This window comes from Sinocyclocheilus anshuiensis, unplaced genomic scaffold, assembly GCF_001515605.1.
Source record: "Sinocyclocheilus anshuiensis isolate Anshui unplaced genomic scaffold, SAMN03320099.WGS_v1.1 scaffold44, whole genome shotgun sequence".
Classification (NCBI taxonomy): domain Eukaryota; kingdom Metazoa; phylum Chordata; class Actinopteri; order Cypriniformes; family Cyprinidae; genus Sinocyclocheilus; species Sinocyclocheilus anshuiensis.
In genome coordinates, this window is record NW_015555746.1 from 835,249 (window position 1) to 859,835 (window position 24,587).

The 24,587-nt window shown below is 37.5% G+C and overlaps 2 protein-coding genes, 1 long non-coding RNA gene and 1 pseudogene across 5 annotated transcripts; 3 read left to right on the forward strand and 1 right to left on the reverse strand.

Moving 5' to 3' along the window:
* The first annotated feature begins 1,510 nt into the window (after positions 1–1,510).
* Positions 1,511–2,920, forward strand: LOC107673448 (RING finger protein 223-like). The gene is made up of 2 exons (XM_016467047.1): positions 1,511–1,670; positions 2,222–2,920. The coding sequence occupies exon 2, from the start codon at positions 2,246–2,248 to the stop codon at positions 2,918–2,920; it is 675 nt and encodes a 224-aa protein (XP_016322533.1). The 5' UTR covers positions 1,511–1,670; positions 2,222–2,245.
* On the reverse strand, positions 2,901–24,005 carry LOC107673527 (arginine-glutamic acid dipeptide repeats protein-like). 3 transcript variants are annotated; one of them, XM_016467141.1, is made up of 18 exons: positions 23,657–24,004; positions 22,762–22,810; positions 20,843–20,967; positions 20,582–20,681; positions 20,242–20,340; positions 20,019–20,099; positions 19,782–19,932; positions 19,534–19,626; positions 18,904–19,100; positions 18,641–18,817; positions 18,412–18,522; positions 16,680–17,827; positions 16,261–16,495; positions 15,239–15,929; positions 15,009–15,149; positions 13,717–13,894; positions 13,448–13,529; positions 2,901–2,916 (listed from the first exon to the last, which is right to left on the reverse strand). In XM_016467141.1, exons 1-17 carry the CDS (start codon positions 23,680–23,682, stop codon positions 13,496–13,498), a joined length of 3,636 nt encoding a protein of 1,211 aa, XP_016322627.1. In that variant the 5' UTR covers positions 23,683–24,004; the 3' UTR covers positions 2,901–2,916; positions 13,448–13,495. The 3 variants fall into 3 exon arrangements, with proteins under 3 accessions (XP_016322627.1, XP_016322628.1, XP_016322626.1); XM_016467142.1 differs by lacking the exon at positions 2,901–2,916 and having other exon boundaries at positions 11,093–13,529; positions 15,054–15,149; positions 23,657–24,005; XM_016467140.1 differs by lacking the exon at positions 2,901–2,916 and having other exon boundaries at positions 11,093–13,529.
* LOC107673528 (uncharacterized) lies at positions 4,957–11,445 on the forward strand (annotated as a pseudogene).
* On the forward strand, positions 6,967–12,156 carry LOC107673529 (uncharacterized). The gene is made up of 3 exons (XR_001632410.1): positions 6,967–7,038; positions 11,266–11,271; positions 12,146–12,156. It is a non-coding gene; the product is annotated as an uncharacterized LOC107673529 (long non-coding RNA).
* Positions 24,006–24,587: the final 582 nt, after the last annotated feature.

A 24,587-nucleotide genomic window follows, 5' to 3' on the forward strand; every position in this document is an offset into this window, starting at 1 on the left:
GTTGCACATGTAAACATATCCCAACCATTTTCCTTATACCTGGCTGCTTATCACCAATATATTCAATCAACAGTCATGTGACTTATTGTTGATTTGTGGCCGATTTCTTTAGCATTATGGTTTTTTATGCACATGCAATGTCTTATCAGTTCCCATAAGCATTGTTTTTGTGGAACCAGATGAATAACAATTACCATGCAGACTGTTGTAGTTTGTCAACAACATTTTTTTAGAAGATCCCCTTTCGTTAAAGGGACAGTTCACCAAAAATGAAACTAGTGTCATCATTTACTCACACAAACCTGCATGAGTTTCTTAGTGTTATAGAACACAAAAGAAGACATTTTAAAATTAGTTAATACTAATATTAACTATATGGCTCCGCGTTATCGTCTGGGCAGAATTTTGAAGAATATTGATAACCAAACCGAATTTTTTCCACAATGTGGAAGTCAACCCTAGTGAAAAATAAATATACTAAAATGTATTTGAAATACGTCTATTTCACGCTATGTATACTATAAATACATTTACATATTTATGTGCTTAATAAAAAATACCCTGCACTTGTACTTTTAGTATACTTAAAGTCTGCTAAATTGGAACATCTAATTTTGTACTTTATGAATTTTAATTGTGCAGAAGTAAAGCTGAAGTCCAGCTAAAGATTTACTTAAGTATATTTGACTGTGCTAAAGAGGAACTATTGCAAGTATACTTCAGGTACACTTCAAATATCTTGCATAATAAAGATATTATTTAAAGATCATACAATCCTCATCAATAGTGACATTAAAATTGTAGGTTTAATATTAAGAAATGTGCGTTGAGCACAATTAGTACTCCAAATAAAATTTAATTGTAATTTTCATATCAGTAAGTCTTGAGCGATATGTCTGTAAAAAAATAGATTTTAACTATACTTAGTATGAAATAAATGTATTTTAAATATATTACTTTTTTAGGGAATGGCTACCGTCAACTGTTTGGTTACCATCATTCTTCAAAATATATTGCTCAACAGAAGAAAGAAACTCATACCAGTTTGGAACTTGAGGATCTGCAAACAATGATTTTCATTTTTGGGTGAACTATTACTTTAAAAAATACATGCATTTTTATGTGTGAAAAAATATTCAGTTGCAGCGCCTGCCTTCTGTAACTTGATTAAACTATTAAAATCTGAATAATTCACAATGCTGTGAATGAATGTGCTTTAAAAGTTGTGTAAAACATTATTTGCTATGCTTTGTCATTCTTACGTTAACTAGGGTATACAATGACAAAGCGTAACCTAATCTTGTCGGAAAACCAGTTCCTTCTTCCCTCTCTTTGTCATCCCTCCTGCTTTTCCATAATTTGCACAGGTACGTGTGTCAGACGGTGTATGTGTGAAGGAGGGGTTGAGGATCTGAGAGAGAGAGGGAGAACAAGGTAATGATTTATAGTTTAACTCATTTGAGTCACAGCTCAGAAGTATAATTCAAACTTGTAAAGAGTAGGTGAACGCAGTTACACTTTACCGGAAGACCAAGACAGACAGGTCTGGAGAAAGACCTTCAAATTTTTGAAGACCTTTTCAAATTTTTCAGCCTTTATTTTGAACCCATCTACGCGAAGAAGAAGAAATCATCAACAAGATAAAAAGAATACTGTATTCCTCTTTTAAGGTAATACTTTTTTCTCTTTTTTTTCCGGTTCACACTGCCCCAACAAACAAATAAAAAAACATTTGTCTGTTGAAGTTTGTTGGATCAGCAGTTTAACCATGTGTTTGTTGAGCTAATGTGAATCAACTGCAAATTTAGCAACTGTTAATATTAGCATTTGTTGGGGCAATTCCTTTGATCCAAATTGGAGATGTGTATAGGCTACTTGTCTAGTCACAGTACAAAAAATGTAAAAACAAGTAAGTGTTTTACATTTTAATCAGCATCACATATACCTGTTCATCAGTCCTTGTCTGAAACAGTATTAAAAAATATTCCTTTCATGATTTTTTTAGATATTTGCATATGTTCTGTCTCAGCATCACCTTCATATATATATATATATCATATGCATGGCATTAATGATGCCCATAGCAACCACACTTTCATGTGGTTGTTATTTGCTATGTCAGATACTGCTAGCTGTCCATGTGACCATTTGGGATTATAAAATTCAAAAAGGATTTTGCTCTTTTCTCATTCATTCAGTTACAATTCATTTTGTATTTCAGATTTTCTTCTGACCACACAACAGGATGGAGGAACCGGAAGTATCTACAGCATCATGTACCAATTCAATACGGCACCAACATAAGACACTGGTCTCCGGTGATGACCAGGACAATGCCTGGGATGCCGGTCCGGAGTGTTCAATCTGCTTTTGCACATACGACAACACATTCAAGACACCGAAGCTTCTCGAATGTACCCATACCTTCTGTCTGGAATGTCTGTCTCGCTTTGTGACTATTTCACCAGAGCAGGAGGGTACCCAGATCACCTGCCCTCTTTGTCGGCAGCCAACATCCGTGCCTGAGCACGGTCCTCCAGATCTGGCCACCAGCCAGGAAGTTTTGGGCCAACTTCCAAGCGACCAGCAACAAGTGGAGAATGTTTTTCTAGATGGAAAGAGGCTGTGCTACTCAAACCCTATGATACCCAACTGTGTCTGCATTGACATCGGGGAGCATAAACCAGAGGAGACGCCAAGAATAGAGGAGAGAAGAGAGGGCAGTGGACACAGGCTGCTGCGATTCTTGGGTTTTTATGGAAACTGGAAGAGGCTTGTGGTCTTCATCATAGTGCTTCTTGTGGTCTTATTCGTTATATTGTGGCCCCTCCAGTGCTTTATCATCTCAAGCTCCATGTCACAATGCTTCGGACGATCACCAGCTATACTCAATTCTCCCAGACCTACAGTCGGTACCTAAGACACACAGGTGGACACAAGAAGTTTTTATTCAAACCTGGAAACAGTTTAAATTTCATGAATTGCAAATGACATTCAGGTTGTATGGGCTACAGTCTAAAAGCATGACTGATAAGCTGAAACCGCAGCCACAACCTTTACAGCTTCATACGACAGGAAACCTGTTTTGGTTAAAGTTCTACTTTCTCATTTAAACTTTTACAATTTTTTGCACGAAATTTCATTGTCATATCACATACTTCCTAAATGCCACTGTAAATATTTAAAATTATTTTCTGTGTTTAAAACAGATGAACAAAATAAACACCAGGGTAAAAGTTTTTATAATTGACACTTTTTAATAGGATCCTGCTTGCAGGTTTGATTGCTTTGGCTGGAACCAAAATAATAAGCCTACAATTTATTGTGTTTATTTGCAAAATATATTTTTTAATTAATTAAGCATGTATATTGACTAATGAGTTTTTAAAATGGTTGTATTAACAGGAAAATTTATTTTGTAAAATATAAAAAATATTTTAATCAAATGTATCAAATTTCTCACTATATCTGTTTATGTATATTTTCACTAAATGAACATATTTTTATTGCTAAATAATTATTTCCTAAAACTATTCCATTATTTATTTAAAATATATATCAAATAGTATACTTCAAATCCATTAACATTTATTGTCATATCACTTAAGATTTACTATTATAAAATTATAATTAAACTTTATTTTGAGTATTTCTTTATTGCACAATGCCTAAATGAACATATTTTTATTGCAAAATAATTATTTCCTAAAACTATTCCATTATTTATTTAAAATATATATGAAATAGTATACTTCAAATCCATTAACATTTATTGTCATATCACTTAAGATTTACTATTATAAAATTATAATTAAACTTTATTTTGAGTATTTCTTTATTGCACAATGCACATTTATTAATATTATGCCTAAAATGGGTTTTAATATCACTATTAATAAGGATTGTATGATTTCTGTATAATATCAGTCTTTAAATGCAAGATATTTAAAAGTGTACCTGAAGTATACAGTACTTGCAATAGTTCTACTTTAGCACAATCACATAGTATATCTTTAGTTGGACCTCAGCACTACTTCTGCACAATTTAAGTGCATTAAGCATGAAATTAGTTTATTTAGCACACTTGAAGTAGACCAGTTTAGTATACCAAAAATACAATTGTACTGTATTTTTATTAAGCACATAAAAAAAATATGAGATTCATCCTTGTTGAGTCAAGTTTTTATGCGTGTTAATAAAACTGCCACACAATCAATTTGTAAACATATTTCCAGTATTTTGTAACATTCTGCTATTCGACTAATTTTCTTTTCACCTTATTTCACCTTATTCATCAAAACCACTGTTCACTCCAAATGTTTTATACTAGCTAACTCATTGGTTACAAATCGTCCATTGTTCAGTCCGACTCATCAACGGATCGTTCTGGGCTGCGTTTCCTAAAGCATTGGGAACCTCCGTGAAGTTGGCACCCCATAAAAAGAAATAATCTCTACAAAAAATAAATATTTAAATGTATTTGTAGTATACTTAGCAAATGCATTTTAGTATTTTTTTTCCACTAAGATATTTTTGCTGTTTTTTTTGTAAATTTCTCTTTTTTTTTTTAACTAAATAATATACTAGAAATATTCTTCTAATATATTTACAGTAATATTTAATGACACTATATAACACTGTCAGACTTTTATTACCATAGATAAGTGGTGATTGATCCTAACTTGTTTTCACAGTGTTACTTCCTGAAAACCATAAAAGCTAAGGATTTTCCGTCCAGCATGTTGTTCAAGGATTTAACCCTTTTTTGAATAGCAGCCTAGCTAATCATTGACAGATTCGTACCATCTCCCCAGAGAAACCCTATTTATAAATGTGAAATGGAGTGCCCCTCTGAGAATGCAAGACACATGCACACTTCCATGTGATCAGACACATAGCTCTATTTATAACAGACCTGGATGTAGGGCCCCTCTCTCCCACACGCAAGGGCAGTGGGTTTTTTGTAGGTGTACCATGCCAGTGTCGGATCAACATTGAAGTGTTTCGAAAGCATAACTAACGACTAAAGGTAGGAAAAACATAAAAGAAATGAGATGTTGAAAAGATTTTTAATGGAAGCTGACTAGATGCAGAGTTTGCGGAGCTAGAACTTTGTGGAAATATTTTCCATTGGCCTGTGCTGTGTGTGTGTACTAGTGCTACTATACCAAATGAACTTAACCATGTAAGCAATGAAAAAGGACATCATGCACAGGGTATCATTAATATTCATAAGCTAATAAAGAACTAAAGACTCAGTTTGTGTTTTAAGATGGCTGAACTGAATAATAATTGCAAAACAGTTATGATGTTCCTGGGAAAGAAAAAATTAAAATGAGCCTATAACTGAATGCATTATCCTAATACTATATGAATCTCCACGTGTGTTTGCAAGAAAACGCCCCACAAACTAGATAAGATAACACTGTTTACCACTAAAAAGTTGTAAATCATGATTGTCATTCTTGGCATCAAGAGACACATCTATGTCATGTCTAAGCAATTGGACCATGCAAAATATTTGCAAAAGGCAAATCACCCAAACAGCACATCATGCTGCTGTGTTTTATGTGGGGCTATTTCCTCTCACTGACATCTTTCAATACACAAATCACCTTGCAGTGAGTTGGGGCCGGTGTTGTGCCGAATTCTGCACCCCTACCAGATTATGCACACCCTCGTTGAAGCTGGCAGGGTGCAAATTTCGGCACTACACTGAGCCCACCCATATAGACCTATGGGTAAAGATTGCGTTAAACTTTTTATGCAGTAATTAAAAGCAATCTGAAGCGGACTGTATTTTGAGATGCTTAAGAGCTGAAGACTGCCCAACAATCATAAAACACCAGAAAATGCATCATTTTTCTTTTAGCTGAAAGCAAAGGCGCGCTACATTCACGCGGAGGCTTCAGTCTGTTGTGGAATAGCAGAAGCTTTCAACGAGTGAAAACGGGCAGAAATATTTGCGCGCTGTCAGTGTGCGAATTACGGGAGTTTAAAGGGGTCATATGATGCTATTTTAAAGATCATTATTTTGTGTATTTGGTGTAACAGAATATGTTGACATGATTTAATGTTCAAAAAACACATTATTTTTCAAATACTGTACATTATTGTAGGTCCTCTATGCCCCGCCTCTCTCAAACGCGTCGTTTTCAACAAACCACTGAAATTACCTGAGCAGTTGAATTATGTTTCTAAAAAACCTCGTTTATGGACGGGGCAAGAACAAAGTAAGCGTTTAAAATGCATGTATACAGTTCAGTTGAAAACTTACCCATTTTGACTTGCTGTTAATGCTGTTAAATTGAATGTAAGAAACAAACTGCCTGTTTAAGACCACAATGTTAGAAACAACGACACTGAAATAAGAGCTTGTGCGATGAAAGTTGCGTTCGTTACTATAAAGCAACAGTCAGCTCACAAAGCGTTTTCTTTCAGAATTTTCATAGGATAAAAGTAAAAACTGTTACATTTTAAGACGTTTTAAAATCTACATTTTCTGGTCTGCCTCAGCTCCAGCCGTCTAACAGCGCTCATCGATGGCAAGATGATCGAGATGACCAATCAAATCAAAGAAGGCGGGCCTTACTGTTCACAGAAATCGATCGCGCATTTCACCGCGGCGCTTCGGTGAAGGAAGAAGTAGATAAACGTGTATGATTTTTACAGTCTATGGTATTTTACAATTGTTTAACAATGACATAAACGACCAACAATATCCAGTGAATTGCATTGAATGTAGGCCTGTCATTTGTGATTCATGTAATTCATAGCCATGGTCTAAGTTAATTGAATGTGACGACAATAGCGTTTTTCTGTTTTGCGTTTTCAAAATATTAGGAATACAAATAAAATTGAATGGTGCATATTTTAAAATAAATATATTATTTGCAGTTGAGATTGATTACTTTGCAAAAAATCTTATTCTTGTTCTTTTACTGTTCTTTTTTCTTCTTTTAATTGATTCCCCTAAATCAGTTGAAATCCTATATTTATTTAGTTCCTTTAAATAAATACCAGTACCATAGAGGTCTGGTCTTTATTTTCCTCAAAACAATTGGTCCCCCCAATGTTCTAGAGTAGACATTATTATGGCCTTGTTTGGTATATATATATAAAAAAAACTTGGTTAAAAGAATCACCAGTGTAGAAACAATGATCCAGAGAAAGAGAAAAAAGGGCCGTTTTTTACTATTCAGTAAATAAAAAAAAAGTTTATTTTGTTGCGAAAGTTAATGATATTCTATGGTTCGCTATAGGCTGCCCACGAAAGCAGGATATTGCACTTTTTTCAGTGTACATATATCAACAACACTGCAATAAGTTGCATAGTTAAAGAGCAATATCTACAGTCTAAATTTCTAGACTGTATCCCACCCCCTCCCCACCCTCCAAATTGCCCACCCTTCTATAGCGCTTAAGAACCGGGCCTGAGTCAGACCAAGATCATCCTCACAGGGGCTTTGGAGACAGTTTGAGCAGTGTTTTGTTTGAAATATTTCGGAATTTGAGTTACTTTGGAACAAAAGTATATTTCTCATTTAATTTGTTGAAAAGGAGTTTGGGCTCTCGCCTGCTGCGTTAGAATGGCCTACTGAAAAATATATTGGGAAATTTTGTCTTTTGAACAACTGAAACTTGTTTTCTGTACAATGTTGCTTTACAATATTGATTTTTCAATTGAGTCTTACAATTTTATTTTGTAACTTTTGTAAAAAAACAAAAAAAAATCCTCACAACCATAATAAAATCTTGTATGGTTGCTATTAGTGATAATGTTAGCATCTGTCATTCATGTTAACTTTTAACCAAAAGCCTACAGTAGATATTAAATTACGTTTACACGCAAATGCATGAAAAAATGTATACCACATTTTAAATATAGTCTGACTGAAATTAAACTGTTTTTCTTGTTTTGGGAAAGTTTCATGCAATAATTTATGATTCTTAAATTATTTTTAGATGTCCAATGTTTTTTTTTTTTTGTTTTTTTTTGATGCCTTTGAGATCAACTGTAGCAATTTCATCGCTTGTTGGTCAAATTTTTGCATGAATGATGGTTTTTATATTAAAATAAACATGAAAATTGTACAACTGAATTGAAAGATGCATACTGATCAGCTGAATAAAATACATTACTGTTCAAGGTTTTTTTGCTGAAATTAATACTTTAATTCAGCAATGATGCATTAAATTGAATTTTTACCACCAAACTTTTGTATGGTAGTGTATATATTTTGGTAAAAATTATTATTATTATTATATAATTGTCTGTTTCTTTCTTTTTTTCAGATGTCATACCAAACCTTTTGAGCTCAACTGCAATGGATGACTTAGACCACAGTGTGCTGATAGCAGAGCAGGACTGGGACTGTTTCTGTACAGAGAGTGAGGAATGTTCTGTTCAGCAGGCTAAGCTTGCAGCCTTAGATGAGTCTGGCTTCAGTGACACTGACGATGACAAAACCTTTGTCCACGTGTCATCTGTTCCCACCCTGACCAGCCCTGACCAACCCTGTAAAGAAGACAGCATAGAAGGACAAAAGCAGCATCAAATAGGAGAGAATTCAGAGTTTACTGAATATCCTAGTCCTAATTCAGAGCCACAGAATACCAGGTTTGCTGAGCAGATGTCCGATGCTGCAGCAAATGAACCGGGGGCTACATATGAAGACAGCAACCTGACTGAGAAGTTAAACTTAGAGAAATTAAGAGGATATTGTGAGAATAAGGACAATGGTGAGAATAAATTAAGCCAAGCCACAAACACGCCAGTCTCTGAAATGTCTATAGAAGAAATAAAGCATGAAAAGAGTATAGATGGTATAGAAATGTTAACTGAAATGACAGGCAGTTCAACAGTGGCCAAAAAAGAGAAGGAACGTTGGTTTGTGACTGTAAATGACAGCCCAGTCCATCTGAGAGTAAAGGATCCCACCTCAGTCCAAAAAAAAAGAAGAAAAAAAAAACCTAAAAACTTCAGACAGAATACCGGAGTGATGGAGAAGTGCTCTTCCTTAAATAACAATACAGAACCAGATAAAGAAACTACCGAGAGACAAATAACGCAGGAGAAATTTGAACAAGAAAATATTTCTTTTTACTCACCCAATATTCAAAATGTGCTTGATACCCAAGATATTAAATGTATTTAGCACACTGGATCATCTGAGGGTGAAGAGGAAAAAACGTTGTCCTATTAGTCTAAAAAAGGAAAGCATGACAGAAATGCCAGAAGCAAAATTAGAAAAAAATCCCGCCGACTCTCTAAATTCACTTTTAACCCCCAAACAGATGCCACAGACCATATTTAAAGATCTCACTGGCTCTTTGCCACAGTACTGTGATCATGAAAGCGCAGTGTGTGATAAATATGACAAATCCGTAGTAGAAATGAACTGTGAATGTCAACATACAACTGATCATTTAAGCCACCTTAATAATGACACAGAGGTGGAAAGTCCCAGATGTATTCTGGGTGCCTCTAAACCCACTGCTCCTTTAGATACTAAAGAAGAAAAAACAGAACAGCAAGAGCCCTTGGGAAAGTCTTATAATAGAGAAGAATCCCAAGAGACACAATCCTCTAGTAACAGTGCCAAGACTTCAGGTCCATCTCCACCCATATTTGCCATTTCCTCCTTTTGGGATGAAATGGAAAAACTGACAATAAATGATTTTTTGCAACTTAGAACAGCCAATAACAAAACAGAAAGCATCATTCCAGAAGAAAGCAGCCCTGTGGTCACTGTCAACGCTCATCTTCTAGATAGGGGTGAGATGGAATCTAAAGATGATAGTTTAGAAGATGGCCTGGTAGATAACGCAGCAGATTCAGACTATTTCACACATTTGGATGACTAAACCAGACCGATCAAGCTGTGAATTCTCAACTTACTCTGATTTCGATGAAGAGTTTCTACAGCTTCTTCGTGCAAGTGCAAACCCTAGCCCTGAACCCCTTGAAGGCAAAGAGCAAACCCAAAGGTTTCTTGAGTCTGGCATGGATTCAGAGAGTGAATCAAATGAGATGGTGAAGCTGTGTCCTGAGAGTGATCCCTCACTATATTTGTATTCAGAGACAGAAGCAGAGATGCAGGACATACTGTATTTCTAATAGCTAAAGAGGACAAGAACATGAATGCCTTTCTACTGGACCATTGTAGTAGCACAAGGAGATCAACGCCTTCACCAGTTTTATCGATTTCTGATATTCTAGACAATCAGTGTCTGCAGACTCTCTTCGAAATCTTGAGAAGTGACACCGAAGCAGAACAACACCAGAGTTGGATCCCAGATAGAAGCACTTCGCTTTGTTTTTCACAGAACTTATCTGTGGCTGAGACTTATGATGACTTCTTCTCAGACTTTGAAGTTGGGAATTTTCTCTTTCCTTCAATTCAAGTTTCAACAAAGAATGAGAAAACATTGGTTCCTATCTATTCCTCTTCTCATTCGGTGGTGAAAGACCTAGAATATCCAGAGGTAGAAGAGGTGATACCGTTGGATTGTGAAGACGAGAGCGCCCCAATCCGAGGTATGAGGTGTGCAAAGCCCTCTGAAACATCAAACATTTGCTTTATCACTAGTACCTGGAGAAACCTTTCTTTGAGACGCACCAAACTTTTAATGGGAAGGACCTGGTGTAGGATGGCCACCTCTTGGGGTTTTCCCAGGACAGCTGACACAGTCTACGGTTATAGAACGAGAACTACAAGTTCTTCTATAGCTCAGCCAAAGCTTCAAGAGCTTTTTCTAGAGAACCAGGCCCTTGGACAAGTGACAGAACATCAGATACGTGTTGGGGCAACGGTCGCAGACGCAGGTACATTCTTAGAGCATTTATTTTTTATTTTTTAGATTAAATAGATATGAAAATGTCAAGTCTAACATTGCAAACTTCTGCTTACAGATAGAGATCGTGCTCTTTTTTTATTAAAGCAAACAGACATGTGCCTTGTTTGCATTGCTTTTGCATCTTGGGTACTAAAGTCAAGCAACCCACAATCTACAGACATGTGGAAAGCAGGTAAAACCAGCATGAGGATGAGGCACTTGTGCAATGAGACAATGATCAGGCTGTTACATATTAAATTAGGCAATTTATTCAGATAATATGAGCACACAAAATTAACATGATCCTTTTTCCCTCTATTATTTCTCAGCTATTCTGGCAAACGTGAGCGCGATATCTGCCATCCAGTACTTGCGGCGATACGTAAAAGAAGGATGAACCATAAAAATCTAGTATTAGCGCTTAAGGGGCCAGTGTACAGGAAAGCGTTAATTTTGCACAAATTCACAACAAACACTTTAGTAAATACACATATTAGATTGTATTCCATATTTACTAACAGTCTAATATTTTCATGTTTAATATATTCATGTTACAAAATAGGTGTTCAATCAATAAATAACTTATCAAAGGACAATTCTGTTAAAGAAAAGCATACAAAGCAAAAGGAGGAAACATTAGTTTTTTTCCCGTACAAACACTTGTTCAGTTAGAAGACATATATTGCTTTAGATATTATGTTGATATGGACCAGAAATGACAACTGGTAAGTTTTGCGTCAGTTATATTCAGGACTCAAGCTGTTCTATACATATTTATGTAATTCACAAGTAAACTATTTTGCAGTGTACATATAAAAAACATTTTCAATGATGATCACTCTAGATGTATCTATTAAATGAGAAAAAAATAATGCGGCCAAAGCTTAAAAAAAAGTTAATAGAGTTTTTCAGTGAAGAAACCGATTTGAGCACATTTCATGAAGAATATAAATTTGCACATAAAATATAGTTGGAAGTTAAGGAGGTATCAGAAAGTGCCAGAAAAATATGACTGCTGCTGAATGTCAAATATTTTTATCACACATAAGCAAAGACTGATGTCAGTGTGATAAATGTATATAAAACAGCCTCAAAAATTATGCTTACAAAAAACTAATTAATATATTACTAAAAGAAAATGTACTGATGAAAAAAATGAAAAGATCCGAGTTCGTGTTAATGGATGAGTAAAAATGATTCAAGCCATTTGTAATAAGCATGCATTTATCATTGAAATGAAAGTTTTGAAAAAAATTCCAACTGTAAGGTAATTGCAACCAGACAATACTGTGCATGTGAAGACAAGTATGCATAAAGACATGGATACTAAAATGAGAAATTATATCCAAATATGAGAAAAATATCCATATACTTTGTAAAATGCTACTACAAATGTTTAGCGTTAACTCGAACAAAATAATGACTTTTTGGCAGTTTTGGAAAAAAGTGACGCATCAAAGTTCCACAATAACATCATTAACAGATAACACTCTTTAACTGTCTGCTTCAACACATACAAAACAATGGCACTCCATTTCATGTTTTCTATTGTTGTTTTAACAATTAATAGTAGTGCACAACAATACACCTGTATTGCATTAAAGCGTCACAAAATTACTCTTTCTCTCTCTATTGACTTTATAATGAATTTCATCTTATTGTGAGAATGCTGTGCTCTTTCCCAACCAGCATGACTATAAAAAATGTAACTTACTCAGCAGTAGCCCAGTTGTTTAATTGGCCAAGTGCACATGCTAGGATTGAAGCTGGTAGTGAAGATACCATCAGATATGCCATGAGCATTTTATTGCTAAGTGCAGGTACCTCTTTATAAATGAACTTCCTAAACTTCTATGCCAAGTAGGGTTGACCCAGGAACTGACCTGCTCTATCAAATTGTGTCCTTAAGCATGGCAGTAAACACTGCAAGCAGGTGACTGTCGGCCTGATCAGTCTTCCACAGCATCGTATGACCAAGGCAGTGAAGCAACTGTTCTGCAGAGCTAGACAACACTACAGTCATCATACTAATACCCAGCCTGCATTTGGTCTACATTATTAAATTAAAAAAGCTAAACTGCTGAAAGAATAAGGTATTGTGGAGTTTACATGTGGGTTTTACTGTATATTGATGAGCACTCTGAGGTAAAGATGAAGAGGCTGTCAGAGAAAGGGAAGGACAGAGTATGTAAAGCATGCACTTCTTGCACACAAGTCATATGAAGTTTTTGTATCCAAATCTATCATTGCAACTTTTAAATTTCAAGTTAATATATTATTTTAAACATATATTTACAATCTTAAAACGAGTGTTTCAATAAACTTTGAAACTAAATTGTGATAAACTCTGGATATTGGACAGCACTTTTCAAATACTTAGTAAATCTACAATATTGTGCTTTTAGCACAATAATGACATTACATGGGAATTTAATTTCTTACAGAAACTTCTAAATTACAGAAATTTCTAAATAGTGTTCATGCAAGGAAAGAAAATTCAGTGTGCTCCAAAAGGCTAGTTATTTCATACAGCACAAAGGAGTCGGTCAAACGTTTATAAAACAGGGATAAACCCACGCTGGGTTTTCTGAAATATAAGGTCTGATACCCTGAACACAGAATCACTCTGTAATCCACAGTGGAGGATTTGTTCATTTCAGGACTGCTTGTCTCCCTCTTTCTTCAGACGGCTGTCAAAGGGTAAACAACTTTTTTTACTTTATGTTCCCAGTCTTATTGTAAATAATTTGTTTTTATTTGTTCTGTACATGCTACTTTAAAGAACAAATATTTTTGCAATCTTTCATCAAAACATCTTGCTAAGTGCTTATTTACAAATGCACTCTTGAACAGAACGTTAAGGTCTCTGTGGTTCACCTGTAGTAGTCTTCTTGGCTTGGGAGAGGAGCACTATGTAAGTGTGCATGTCCATGTAGCCACTGCTGCTCCAGTGCCAGCCTCTGCAGTTCTGCTGACTGTGCCTGCATCGCCTGCAACTGATGCGCAGCCGACATAGGAGCCAGGGGTCCTGGTAACTCTCTGGGGAATGGTGCTCCTATTAAAGAAAGAGAGAATATCTTACTTCAGTTACTCTTCCCTCAAATTGCTGAGAGCTATTTCCTACCGTGGGACTGTAATGTGTATGTAGGTGCTGGATGGTCTTGTGAGACAACAATAGAGTAACAACGGGTTGACAAACATTACTGCATTACATTAAGGATGTACATTTCAGCCATTTTGGCTATTTGAGTAATGAAAGTCACAATGATTATTATCATCAGCAAAAGACAGGCCAGACAGAATCTATAGACACTTTTGAACTGATTTGGAGGGAGGGACATTCAATGTTTGTATTAATATTAAATTATAGACAGTATAGTATACATTTAAAAAATGTTTGGGTTAGTATGTGTTTTTTTTTTTATAATTTATTACTTTTATTAAGCAAGGACGCATTAAGTTGATTAAAAGTGACAGTAAAACATTTAATGTTACAAAAGATTTAAATTTCAAATAATTGCTTTTCTTTTAATTTTCAATTCATCAAAGAATTCTGGAAAAATATATCAGTTTCCTCAAAAAATATTAAGATGCAATGTTTTCAACATTGATAATGATAAGAAATATTTCTTGAGCACCAAATGAGCATATTAGAATGATTTCTGAAGGATCATGTGACACTAAAGACTGGAGTAATGGCTGCTGAAAATTCAGCTTTGCCATCACAGGAATAAATTACATTTTAAAATATATTAGAATTAAAAACAGTTATTTTAAAACAAATAAACCTTTGATCGAATAAATGTAGCCTTGATCTTAAGACACTACTTTAAAAAAAAATCTCACAGACTAAAATATAAATAATATTAAATCTTAATCTTAAATATTAATTCCACAGAACTGATTTAAACATTGTTAAATGTGTTAAAAGGAGCTGAAAGTACTACATTCTTATTGGCTGCTGAAAGAGTAACATTTTATTTTACTTTAAGAAAGTGACTTCATGCAAGTGATGGGATATGGCTAATCAAAGGGCAGGATGTTTCACTGCTCAGCAGTGGACATCGTTTAGGCCTGGCTATACGGGTTGGAAATGTAAATTATTCAGAATTAACTTTAAACTTTCTTTAATACTACATGTGAAACAGGGAGTCTATTTGGTGACTCACCAAACAGAGGGTGGCGGAGCATTTCATGCTCATGGGGTAACTCACTGAGTAGGGGGTTGGAGATGGCACCAGGTGGGTAGGGGAATCGTGCCAGAGGGGGGCCAGCAGCCAATGGGTCCACCAGAGGATGAGGCCCTTGGCCTGAAAGACCAAAACATTGACATTTCCATTTACTTTCTTCAATTTTTTTTATCTAAATAACTGTTAACCTATATCTCTGAAGTTCTGACCTTGATTGAGAGGGTCCTGTTGGTGCAGATGAAGATGGGAGTGTATATGTGAGTGTTGGTGGTGGTGTGGTGTAACATTGAGCATCTGTAGCCGTGCAACAGGGTCACCAGCAGCAACAGAGGCCATCCTTTCAGCATGGAGTCGTTCAGCTGTCAAACGCTCAGCGTAGCTGATTTCCGGCCGAGGGGGTGCCACTATGCTGCGCTCCATGGCTGGGTGAAACTGGGCGTAGGGGTGAGGCCCAGCCACATGAGGCAGAGCCAGGGCTCCATGGCGGGCGAAATGCTCCATGGGATTTGCCGATGGATGAAGTAGGTTCTCCAACTCCGGTGGTTTCACCTCAAATCCAGGCTTCATTCTTTCTCGGATCTCTCTCTCTCGAAGTTCACGAAGCTCTCGCTCTCGAAGGGCTGGGTCTGCTGCGTACAGCCCTGGCATGTGATAAGCTAGCAGGTGCTCACCCGGCCCAATTGGCATGAAGAAAGGATGGTTGCGGTTGGTGGGCGACATGACGTGGGGGCGGGCGTACTCGCTGAGTGTGCGGAGGGCTGGAGTGTCAGGGCCGAGATATGGTGGAACTGCAGCCACGGTGGTGGGGGGAGGAGGTTCGAATGACGGACGGCCTGGTTGCACATGGGCAGCAAGCAGGTGGTCACCTATTCGGCCATCATGGGATGAGCTTGAAGCACGCTATGTGAAGAAAAAAAAAATGTTTTATAAAAAAGCAAAAAAGGTTTTATATTATAAACTTCTTTAAAGAGAGATCTTTATCAAAATTAGTTTTTTTTAAAGATAAAGCAGATCTGTAACTGGCAACCTGTATTAAATAAATTTGAAACAGTGTAGGCGTAAAAGGATAAAAATATATTTTTTTGCATTACAGTACTTGGCATGACAGTACTGTAAAATACAGAAATTGTAAAATAAATAAACTAACTAAAAACATTTTTTTGGGTAAACTATAATTTTTTTTCTTTTTTCTGAAATGTCAAACTCAAAAGTAAATGCCACATGTACTTACAGAGGCTTTATCAGAGTCTCTCTCCTTTTCTCGCTCCCGCTCTCTTTCTCTCTCCCTCTCATGCTCTCGTTCTCTTTCTCTCTCTCGTCCCTGTCGAGCGCTCAGCTCTGCTTCTCTTCTGGATTTTTCAGCAGCTTCCTCTCGTTTTTTGGCCAGTTTTGAAGAGGCCAATGGGGTAAAGTACAGGTCTGTGCGAGAGCAGGAGTTGTAACCTCGGCTGAGGTGTTTGATGAATCTGCAATTGACAAAACAGAATTGACTTTGTATGCTGAATTACACAATTATTTGCATCTTAGTGAATAGCATTTTGTTAGAATATAAAAAATATTTTAGGCTACTACATTGGGAAACCTTTTTTGTATATTTGTAATTTTATAAATATTTAAAATTTCAAGTATTGACAAATGTGATCTCTATACCTTGCTGACTGACTTGCGTGACTGGGTATGCCAACCACTGTCGGTACTGGAGAGGGACTTCTGCGAGGGGGAGGCGGGCTATCGCACTCTTCCTCCTCATCAATTGGCTCCTCTTTGATATGAGCCTGTCCAACAGGAGTGCTTGCTGAGGAGGATGTGGAGGGCTGATGGGCAGGGATGGGAGAAGCATACAGAGGGAATGAAGCAGTGGACTCAGTTGCAGGACGATTTTGGGGAAGCAATGGGTGAGAACTAGCTGAAGCTGGAGGGGCACCACTAGTATGACCTTTGACCTGCTGGCTCTGCGACTGAGTCAGAACAGAAGGTTGAGCGGGGTGATTTTGTGGAATTATATGCAATGGAGGAGGCTGGGAACAAGGCAAGTGTTGTGAGGGCAGGGAAGCAAGTGGTTTTAGAGCAGGAGGTGGAGGAAGATTGGGGTGGATCTGCAGGAAATGGGGTGAAGGTGCAGAAAGGTGAGGGGGCTGCTTGTGAGAAGGTGGAATTGGAGTGGTCGGAGGGGGCTTGATTTGGGATGCTGCTGTAGGGGGAAGAGGAGGAAGAGGGCTCTCTCTTTGAAGGTGCAGCGGTCTGGATGCAAACCCTGGTGGCTGATTTGCCCCAGATGAAGGATTCTGCAGCTGACCTGGATTATGCTGATAATGGGGCGGCACAGGGAACGACTGCCCCTGCCCTGGACACTGCACCTGCTGAGACGAGGAGTTTGAATAAGCGGTGGGAGTTTCAGGTCCCCTGGGACCACTTCTGTAAGCGTTTGGAGATGGAACCTCCTGGGAAACCTCTACGGATGGTGCCTTCGAGGTGGTGGTAGAAGCTCCAGGTGAAGGTGCGGATGAGGATACAGGCAGAGAGGGCTGAGGAGATGGTGGTGTTTCAGATGGGGCATGTGTTGTTGGGGTTGCAGCAGGCTGCTGGGGCTGGGATTGTGGGGTTGGGCCTGGTGCAGGGGGCGGTGCTGGGGAGTCCGAGTCGCTTTCGTTGGCCTGCAGGGGACTGGCCAGGCTGGGGGAGGAACTGCGGTTGTCCTGATCAATGTCTTTAGTGTCACTGCTGCCATCATCATTGGCGCTGCGGCTATCGGAGCTCTCGCCTTCACCCTCACCTTCTGATGGAGAATCAGGACCCTCCTGGATTAGAGATACACTACTTAAAATCTAGACGTCATGGCAGAACTATATGGATAGACATTATTATCCGTTACAGCCAATAAATGGTCAATATTAAAATTCTGTATTATTTTGTAAAAAAAATTATAATTTGATCAATAACGAAATACACTAGATTACAAATAAAACACACTAGAAATATATGTAGAAGTAATTTAAATGTCACAACATTATAATGTACAGTATGTATTCATGCGTATGCGTATATACATACACACATACATTATATAGATTATATGTGTGTGTGTGTGTATACACACATACAGTACATGCTATGTATTATGCATTATAATGTAAATGTATATGTACATTTATAATATATTGAATTATTAGTGTATTTTTGTGTTCAGTAAGTGAGTATTAGATGACGCCAATGTAATCTAAATGTAAAAATAGGTAGAAATGAACATGCACAATTAATATCCAACATAACAATAAACCAAAATACAACATACCACTTAGCAAAGTTTTTCATACTTAAGCCTTTATATTTTTATACATTAAATACTTTTTATATTTAAGACTTTTTATGAAGTTTCCCTTACCTGATTCTTAGGTCGTTTCATGTTTTTCCTTTCAGGCTCATCAGCATCTGGAGCTGCCGACTCTCTCTGTCTTTTCACACCCTTTACTATAGATGCCTCTACTTTTATCTTCTAAAGTTTAATAAGAAAAAAAATGGAAATGAAAAGGTTAAACAACACAAAAAGGATGAATACACAGCTGTGCACTTTTTATAAACTCTAAACTGAGCAGGTTCCTTTTTATCACTACCTTGTTGGTCTTCCCAGCCACTCCATTCTTGATATCAGTGCTGGAAGCCCTGGTTGCGATAGCAGTGGAACTTGCTCTGGGGGACTGTCCATTAGATCGCACATCCTCGAGGGTGGGAGACATGCCCCTGTCGGGACTTCCGGTTGGTCTGTTGCGCCCACTTCGAAGTGATGACATCTACATGTAGAGACAAAGGAAGGCTAAATTAAGCAAACTACTCTTTACATTACCCTGAGCACAACTAATGTGGAAGATAGACCTACATGTGGTGGCACCCGGCTCCGACGGGTCTTCATCCCATGTCTGACTCCCTCTTCCTCTTCTTTGACAGGTTTGAAGAGGTAGGGCGGATCTGCTGGTTTGGGAACAGGTGGCAGGCGCCGATGCTTGCTGAAGTGAGAGTGGCAACTAGAGCAAAGCAAGATATTGTCTCTCCCTCCATGATGCCAGTCTTTGGAGTCTGAAAGAAACATTTGTGTGAGTCATACTAAAAGAGAAGACTCATACAAAGTCAGCAAAGTTAAAAGGCTGATGGTTAACTGATATTTGTAACCTATTTCACATCTGTAATTTAATATATTGTACCGTTCAAAGGTTTTCTGAAAAAAGTATGTTATGATCACCAAGGCTGCATTTTTTGATTAAAAATAAATTAAGAACTATTATTGTGACAATTTAAAATAACTGTTTTCAATTTCAGTATATTATTTATTACTGTGACGGCAAAGCTGAATTCTACTCCAGTATTCAGTGTCACATGAGCCTTCAGAAATCATTCTAATATGCTGATTTGGTGCTTAAAAACATTGCTTCTTATTATCAATGTTGTAAATAGTTTTGTGGCCTACTATTTTTGAGCATTTATTTGAAATAGAAAAGGGTGAAAAACTTACCAGTGGTCAGACAGTGACTGCAGGCTTGACCTTTGCCACCCTGCTCACTATCCTCACTGTCCAGATCATCTTCACTTGCTGAACTAAGTTCCACTACAGACAGGGAGACAGAAAACACAAATAAATTAATTACATTACTTCTTGTGGAGTTACTGCCTTTAAATTATAACTACATCAGATTTGCAATCATGTTTTGACAGTCTGCAATAATAAATGCACAGACATATGGTGCATAGTGCCACACTTACTGGAAGTGCGAGATGTTGCATTGGCTGCAGCTGTCGCGTTGCGAGTTTTCACTTTGCGAGACACCGGCTGCCTTCTCTGCTGCCGATGAGGTCGTGACGCCACGGCTTCAGGAGATTTCTTCCAGTAGTAGTAGAATGTGATTAGCTCACCCTGAGATGACAAATATGTTTTAAAAAAATAAAAGACTGAAGCTAACACACATGTATAATTAGATTTGAAAAGGCAGGTTTCCATACCGTTTTCTTACTGGGAAGTAACTCCTTACGGATCTTAAAAAAGTTTTTGCCATACTGTCTGAGACCTTTGATAAACCGTTTCTGTAATTGAACATGATAACTGATTGAGAAATCTTAATATTGACTTTTTGAAAAGTTCTAGTATCATTTCACTATAAATTACCAGGCTATATCAGTGACAAATGTCAAGATAGAAGTGAAAAATACAGATTCAGTTTCTCACCACTTCATCTTCTGACCAGCACTTCTCAATGAGTTTTGGAACTGGTTTCTTCACCAGACACTGCAGGGCTTTGGCTGCAACGTACTGGCTTTCATGGAGCTGTGCACAAAACAAAATAAAATTACATACCCTAGTTGCACAGCAAATTAATTATAGTTGAGATTAAAAGTAAGGTTTTTTTCAATTAAATTACATCAAAGATCATAAATTACAATCTATATTCAATTAAACTTTTAACATTTTTCTTAAAAATACTACAAATTGAATTAATTTGAATTCAGTGGAATTAGTGATTAAAATTAATTTTATGATAAAATATAGCAAAATTACAAGCACTGACTGTATTTAAAGCATTTAATGTGGTATCATCCCGGGAAGCCGCAAGACAACCATCCTCTGTTGAACCTCCATCACACATCCCTGCAAAAGCTGCCATGCTCCTGTTTATTCAGAGAACACAGAACAAAAATGCAGAAGATTATGTTGAATCACACACCATCCACAGACACCTCAGATCCCTTTTTAGACATACCCTCAAGCGATTATGAAGATAAATGTAAAACGGTGAACAGAAACTGGCATCCAGCCAAGCAGCCATTACCTGGCAGCCCGTAGGTACATGAGAAGGTCACAGTCATTGACCCCAGGTGCCCACACCAGCTCCTCATTTTCTGTGACGGACTCTGTTCCATGAGCAGGTGGCGGCTGTAATTCAGGTAGCTTGGCCTGCATATGATAATATAATGGTCAAAAATATAAGATAACCGAGTGTATTTAAGGTCTTTAAAAGGTACACTCAGTAAATTGTTAACATTTCGATTTGTCCCATTACTACCAGTGGTTTTGAACTTTCAGCATGACTGTTGCCTCTTCCAGACCGGAGACATGCTGACATATATGGGATTACATCTCTGCCACAATTCTGTGCGCGAAAGATCATATTTTGAGCGCGCAAAAGTGCGTTTTGAGCACGCAAAAGTGCGTTTTGCACGAGCGCGAACTGAGTTTTGTGGAGAAAATGTTTCTCTCGCAAAGAAGAAAGTATTTTGAGCGCACGAAAATCAATTTTGCATTTAAAATACGTTTTTTGATGTGTGCAGACCTTCTCTTTTGTGAGTGCAACGTTTCACTAGCTTGCTCACCTGATGCCTGCCCTCAGTGCTCTCTAAATGCCAACAGCTTGCTTGCTCAACACAACCCAGCGTTACAATATGCCATAATTCCAGCCAATCAGAGACGAGGCTGCTAAATTCTGATTGGCTGCCTTGACAACCAATCACAACATTCCTTGCATTACCTCGACAGCAGAATAGGAAAAATACAGTGCATGCATAATTATTATGCAAGTTGATATTCTGATCATATTTTTTTCCAAGCACATTTGACCAATTCCAAACGACATCAATCTTAATAACTACTATTAATCTTGTATTTAATCATTTATAATTGATATATAATTATTAATGAAGGCTGGAAGTGAAAAATGTCTTATATTAAGGTGTGCATAATTATTAAGCAGATTTTCTTTTACAGATAAAATAAGCCAAAAAAGAGATTTAACTCAGACTGAAAGTAAAAAATTATTATGATAAATATTCAAAACTAATAAAATTCTAGAAATTGCAACGTTAATGCATAACCATTGGACAGCAAAATGCTCAGTGGGTCAGTCAAAAACATGTGGAGAAGAAAAGATGCATGTTAACTGCAAAAGAATTAGGCTGTATTTTTCCTTTTCTGCTGTCGTGGTAATGCAAGCAAGGAATGTTGTGATTGGTTGTCAAGGCAGCCAATCATAATTTAGAAGCGTCGTCTCTGATTGGCTGGAATTATGGCATATTGTAAGTAACGCTGCGTTGTGTTGAGCAAGCGAGCCGAGAGCACTGAGGGCGGGCATCAAGGGAGCAAGCTAGTGAAACGTGACATATAGCATTCTTTATTTATAAAACTTTTTTAATTATCAAAAATAATTACTGACTGCAACTTTAAAGGGGTCATCGGATGCCCATTTTCCACAAGTTGATATGATTCTTTAGGGTCTTAATGAAAAGTCTATAATTCAGATGTCGGGAGTAAATGACGACTGCTATGTTCATTATTACATCCAACAACAAAACACTTCAATCACTTAGGAGACATTCTTGTCTACATCTGCTCCGGCAGTGAAACAATGGCGGACTGATGACAGCTCACTCAGGGCGGGTCTAAGGTAAGACACCAGTCCAGTCTGTGCGGAAACACCACTGTCAATCAACAATCGTGGGAGGGGCCTTCGTCCGTGTGACATCACACAGACAGGCATCTGAGATCGGCTTGATTTGAGAAAGGGGAAATGATTTTAGTAGATTAAAAAAAAAAACCACTGGGTGGATTTTTATCATCATAGGGTGGTTGTGTACACATACTGCCAACACACATTTCAGTTCAAACAACTTGTAAAAGTGCATGTCGCATCCGATGACCTCTTTAATACACTGCATATCTGCAAATACTTTTGGAAACACTTTGTAACCATTTTACCTGATGACTTGGTCCCACTCGAATCTCTCCTTGTGTGCTGTTCAGCTGCCTGAAAGACAAAATATTATTTATTAAATGAAATATGGCTGTGCAAGTACATTAATCAATCAGTACATTAACATTTCAAGGCTGAAGCAATACTTACAGCCAACATTCCACAGGTGAATACTAAAAAATTATGCCTGTAATAAACAATACATGAATACAAATACCATATTTAAAAGAAACATGCTAAGTTAAAAACTGTCCCTGTCATGTGAGCTGTTTCAGGTCCCTGTTTTCCACCCTTTTAAATCGCCTCCTTTCAGTGTTAATCATAAAATGTGATTTGCCTATCAGCAGTCGCGATGATCAATCCAAATCCCGCCTACATAGCATAACCAGCCAATCAGCGTCCGACTTCTCCGTTCCCTCCAAAGGTTATATAAACGGAGGCTTGGACGTCCAGTTCATATATTTACACATAAATCATTACATTGTGTGTGCACAATCAAACACAGTGCAAATCAAAATCAGTACGCTAAACTTACAGTGCGATGTGCACAAACACCGTTCGCTGTGTAATAATTTTGGGCGAAAGAAAATATTATGCTAAAACAATTTCCTGGACAAATATTTACGGAACAGACGAACAAAACTAATTTGTAAGAGCAGCACCGCGTTCAACATGCATTACGTAACTTACTTAGCAGTCAGCAACAGTATCTACACAACATCTGCCCCATTTTATCTCGTCAGGCTCTTAGCTGGCCTTTGCGTGTGTGTGGCCGAGCGAGACGAGCTGTCAAGTTCAAAATCATCTCGGTTTGCACTAGAATGCAAAAGTATTCACGGTGTAGCAAAAAGCGCTGGCGCGCGCAAAACCACACATCTTTAATAAAAAGAAGCAACAAACCTTCGCGGACTGAACAGGTCGTCCATGGCAGAGGCTGTTTCGCTAGAGCTTACAGTTTGTTTGCTGCGGCGGCTCAAAACTATGCTTTCCTCTATTTCATACTACTCAAAATGGAGGCTGCGCGGAGTATCTTTTCCTCAGCGCAGGCGATGACCTCAGTGTTCACGCACAGCCTACTGAGATCCCCTTCAACAAGCATAACTGAGCATGTGCCGCTGCAGCCAGCGCTAATGGGATCATCTCCGTGTCCGCTGTCTATGGAGATCAGCTTCAGGGAGATGTGTTTGTTTGGCCATCCTCCCGTGTCAATATTCACACCAATATGGATGTCTCGATAAATTATTTAACCTCCCTAGTCTTGATGCCATTCCTTTGCAGATTTGATAAAAGACACCGTGCATGAACAGTGAAGAATAACAAATCTCGTCTTGTTATAGTCAGTGTGTGGGTTGTAGGATATAAATACAGTGCGTGTAGATTTAAAGAACTGCCACTGTGGAGACGGTGGATTTATTTCGGCTCAGTGGAATTAGACTAGACGCTTTAAATGCAGCCCCGTCTGCTTAGATGGCTTCATACATCCCTACAGCTTTACTGTTAACAAGAGGGCCGGTGAATTATTATTAAATAATATTAATAACAATAATAATTGTATTATCATTATTATTATGTGGATCATTATTACCTCTTTTTTTAACTAATTCCAAAGCATTATTTTACCACTAGTTTTGTTCCATTTTAAATCACCTTAAAAAATTGTAGAAGTGATATTGAAAAGTAATGCTGTCATGATCTGGAATTACTTTATAGCCATGCAATTTTAGAAAACTATCAACCAATCAAAATAGAGCATTCATCAGCGTTTTGGTTATAAAAAAAAATTAATAAATAAAAATTGGTATTTCCGTCTGCACAAGACATGCTCAAACCT

What these genes read in the sequence shown, in the direction of transcription:
- LOC107673448 (XM_016467047.1), top strand. Translation starts at nt 2,246, where the DNA reads ATGGAGGAACCGGAAGTATCTACAGCATCATGTACCAATTCAATACGG.
- LOC107673527 (XM_016467141.1), bottom strand. Translation starts at nt 23,682, where the DNA reads ATGGACGACCTGTTCAGTCCGCGAAG. An exon ending in GAGTGGGACCAAGTCATCAG is followed by an intron (nt 20,968 to 22,761) that starts GTAAAATGGTTA and finishes TATCATATGCAG; the next exon opens with GCCAAGCTACCTGAATTACA. An exon ending in TACTTCCCAGTAAGAAAACG is followed by an intron (nt 19,933 to 20,018) that starts GTATGGAAACCT and finishes TTGTCATCTCAG; the next exon opens with GGTGAGCTAATCACATTCTA.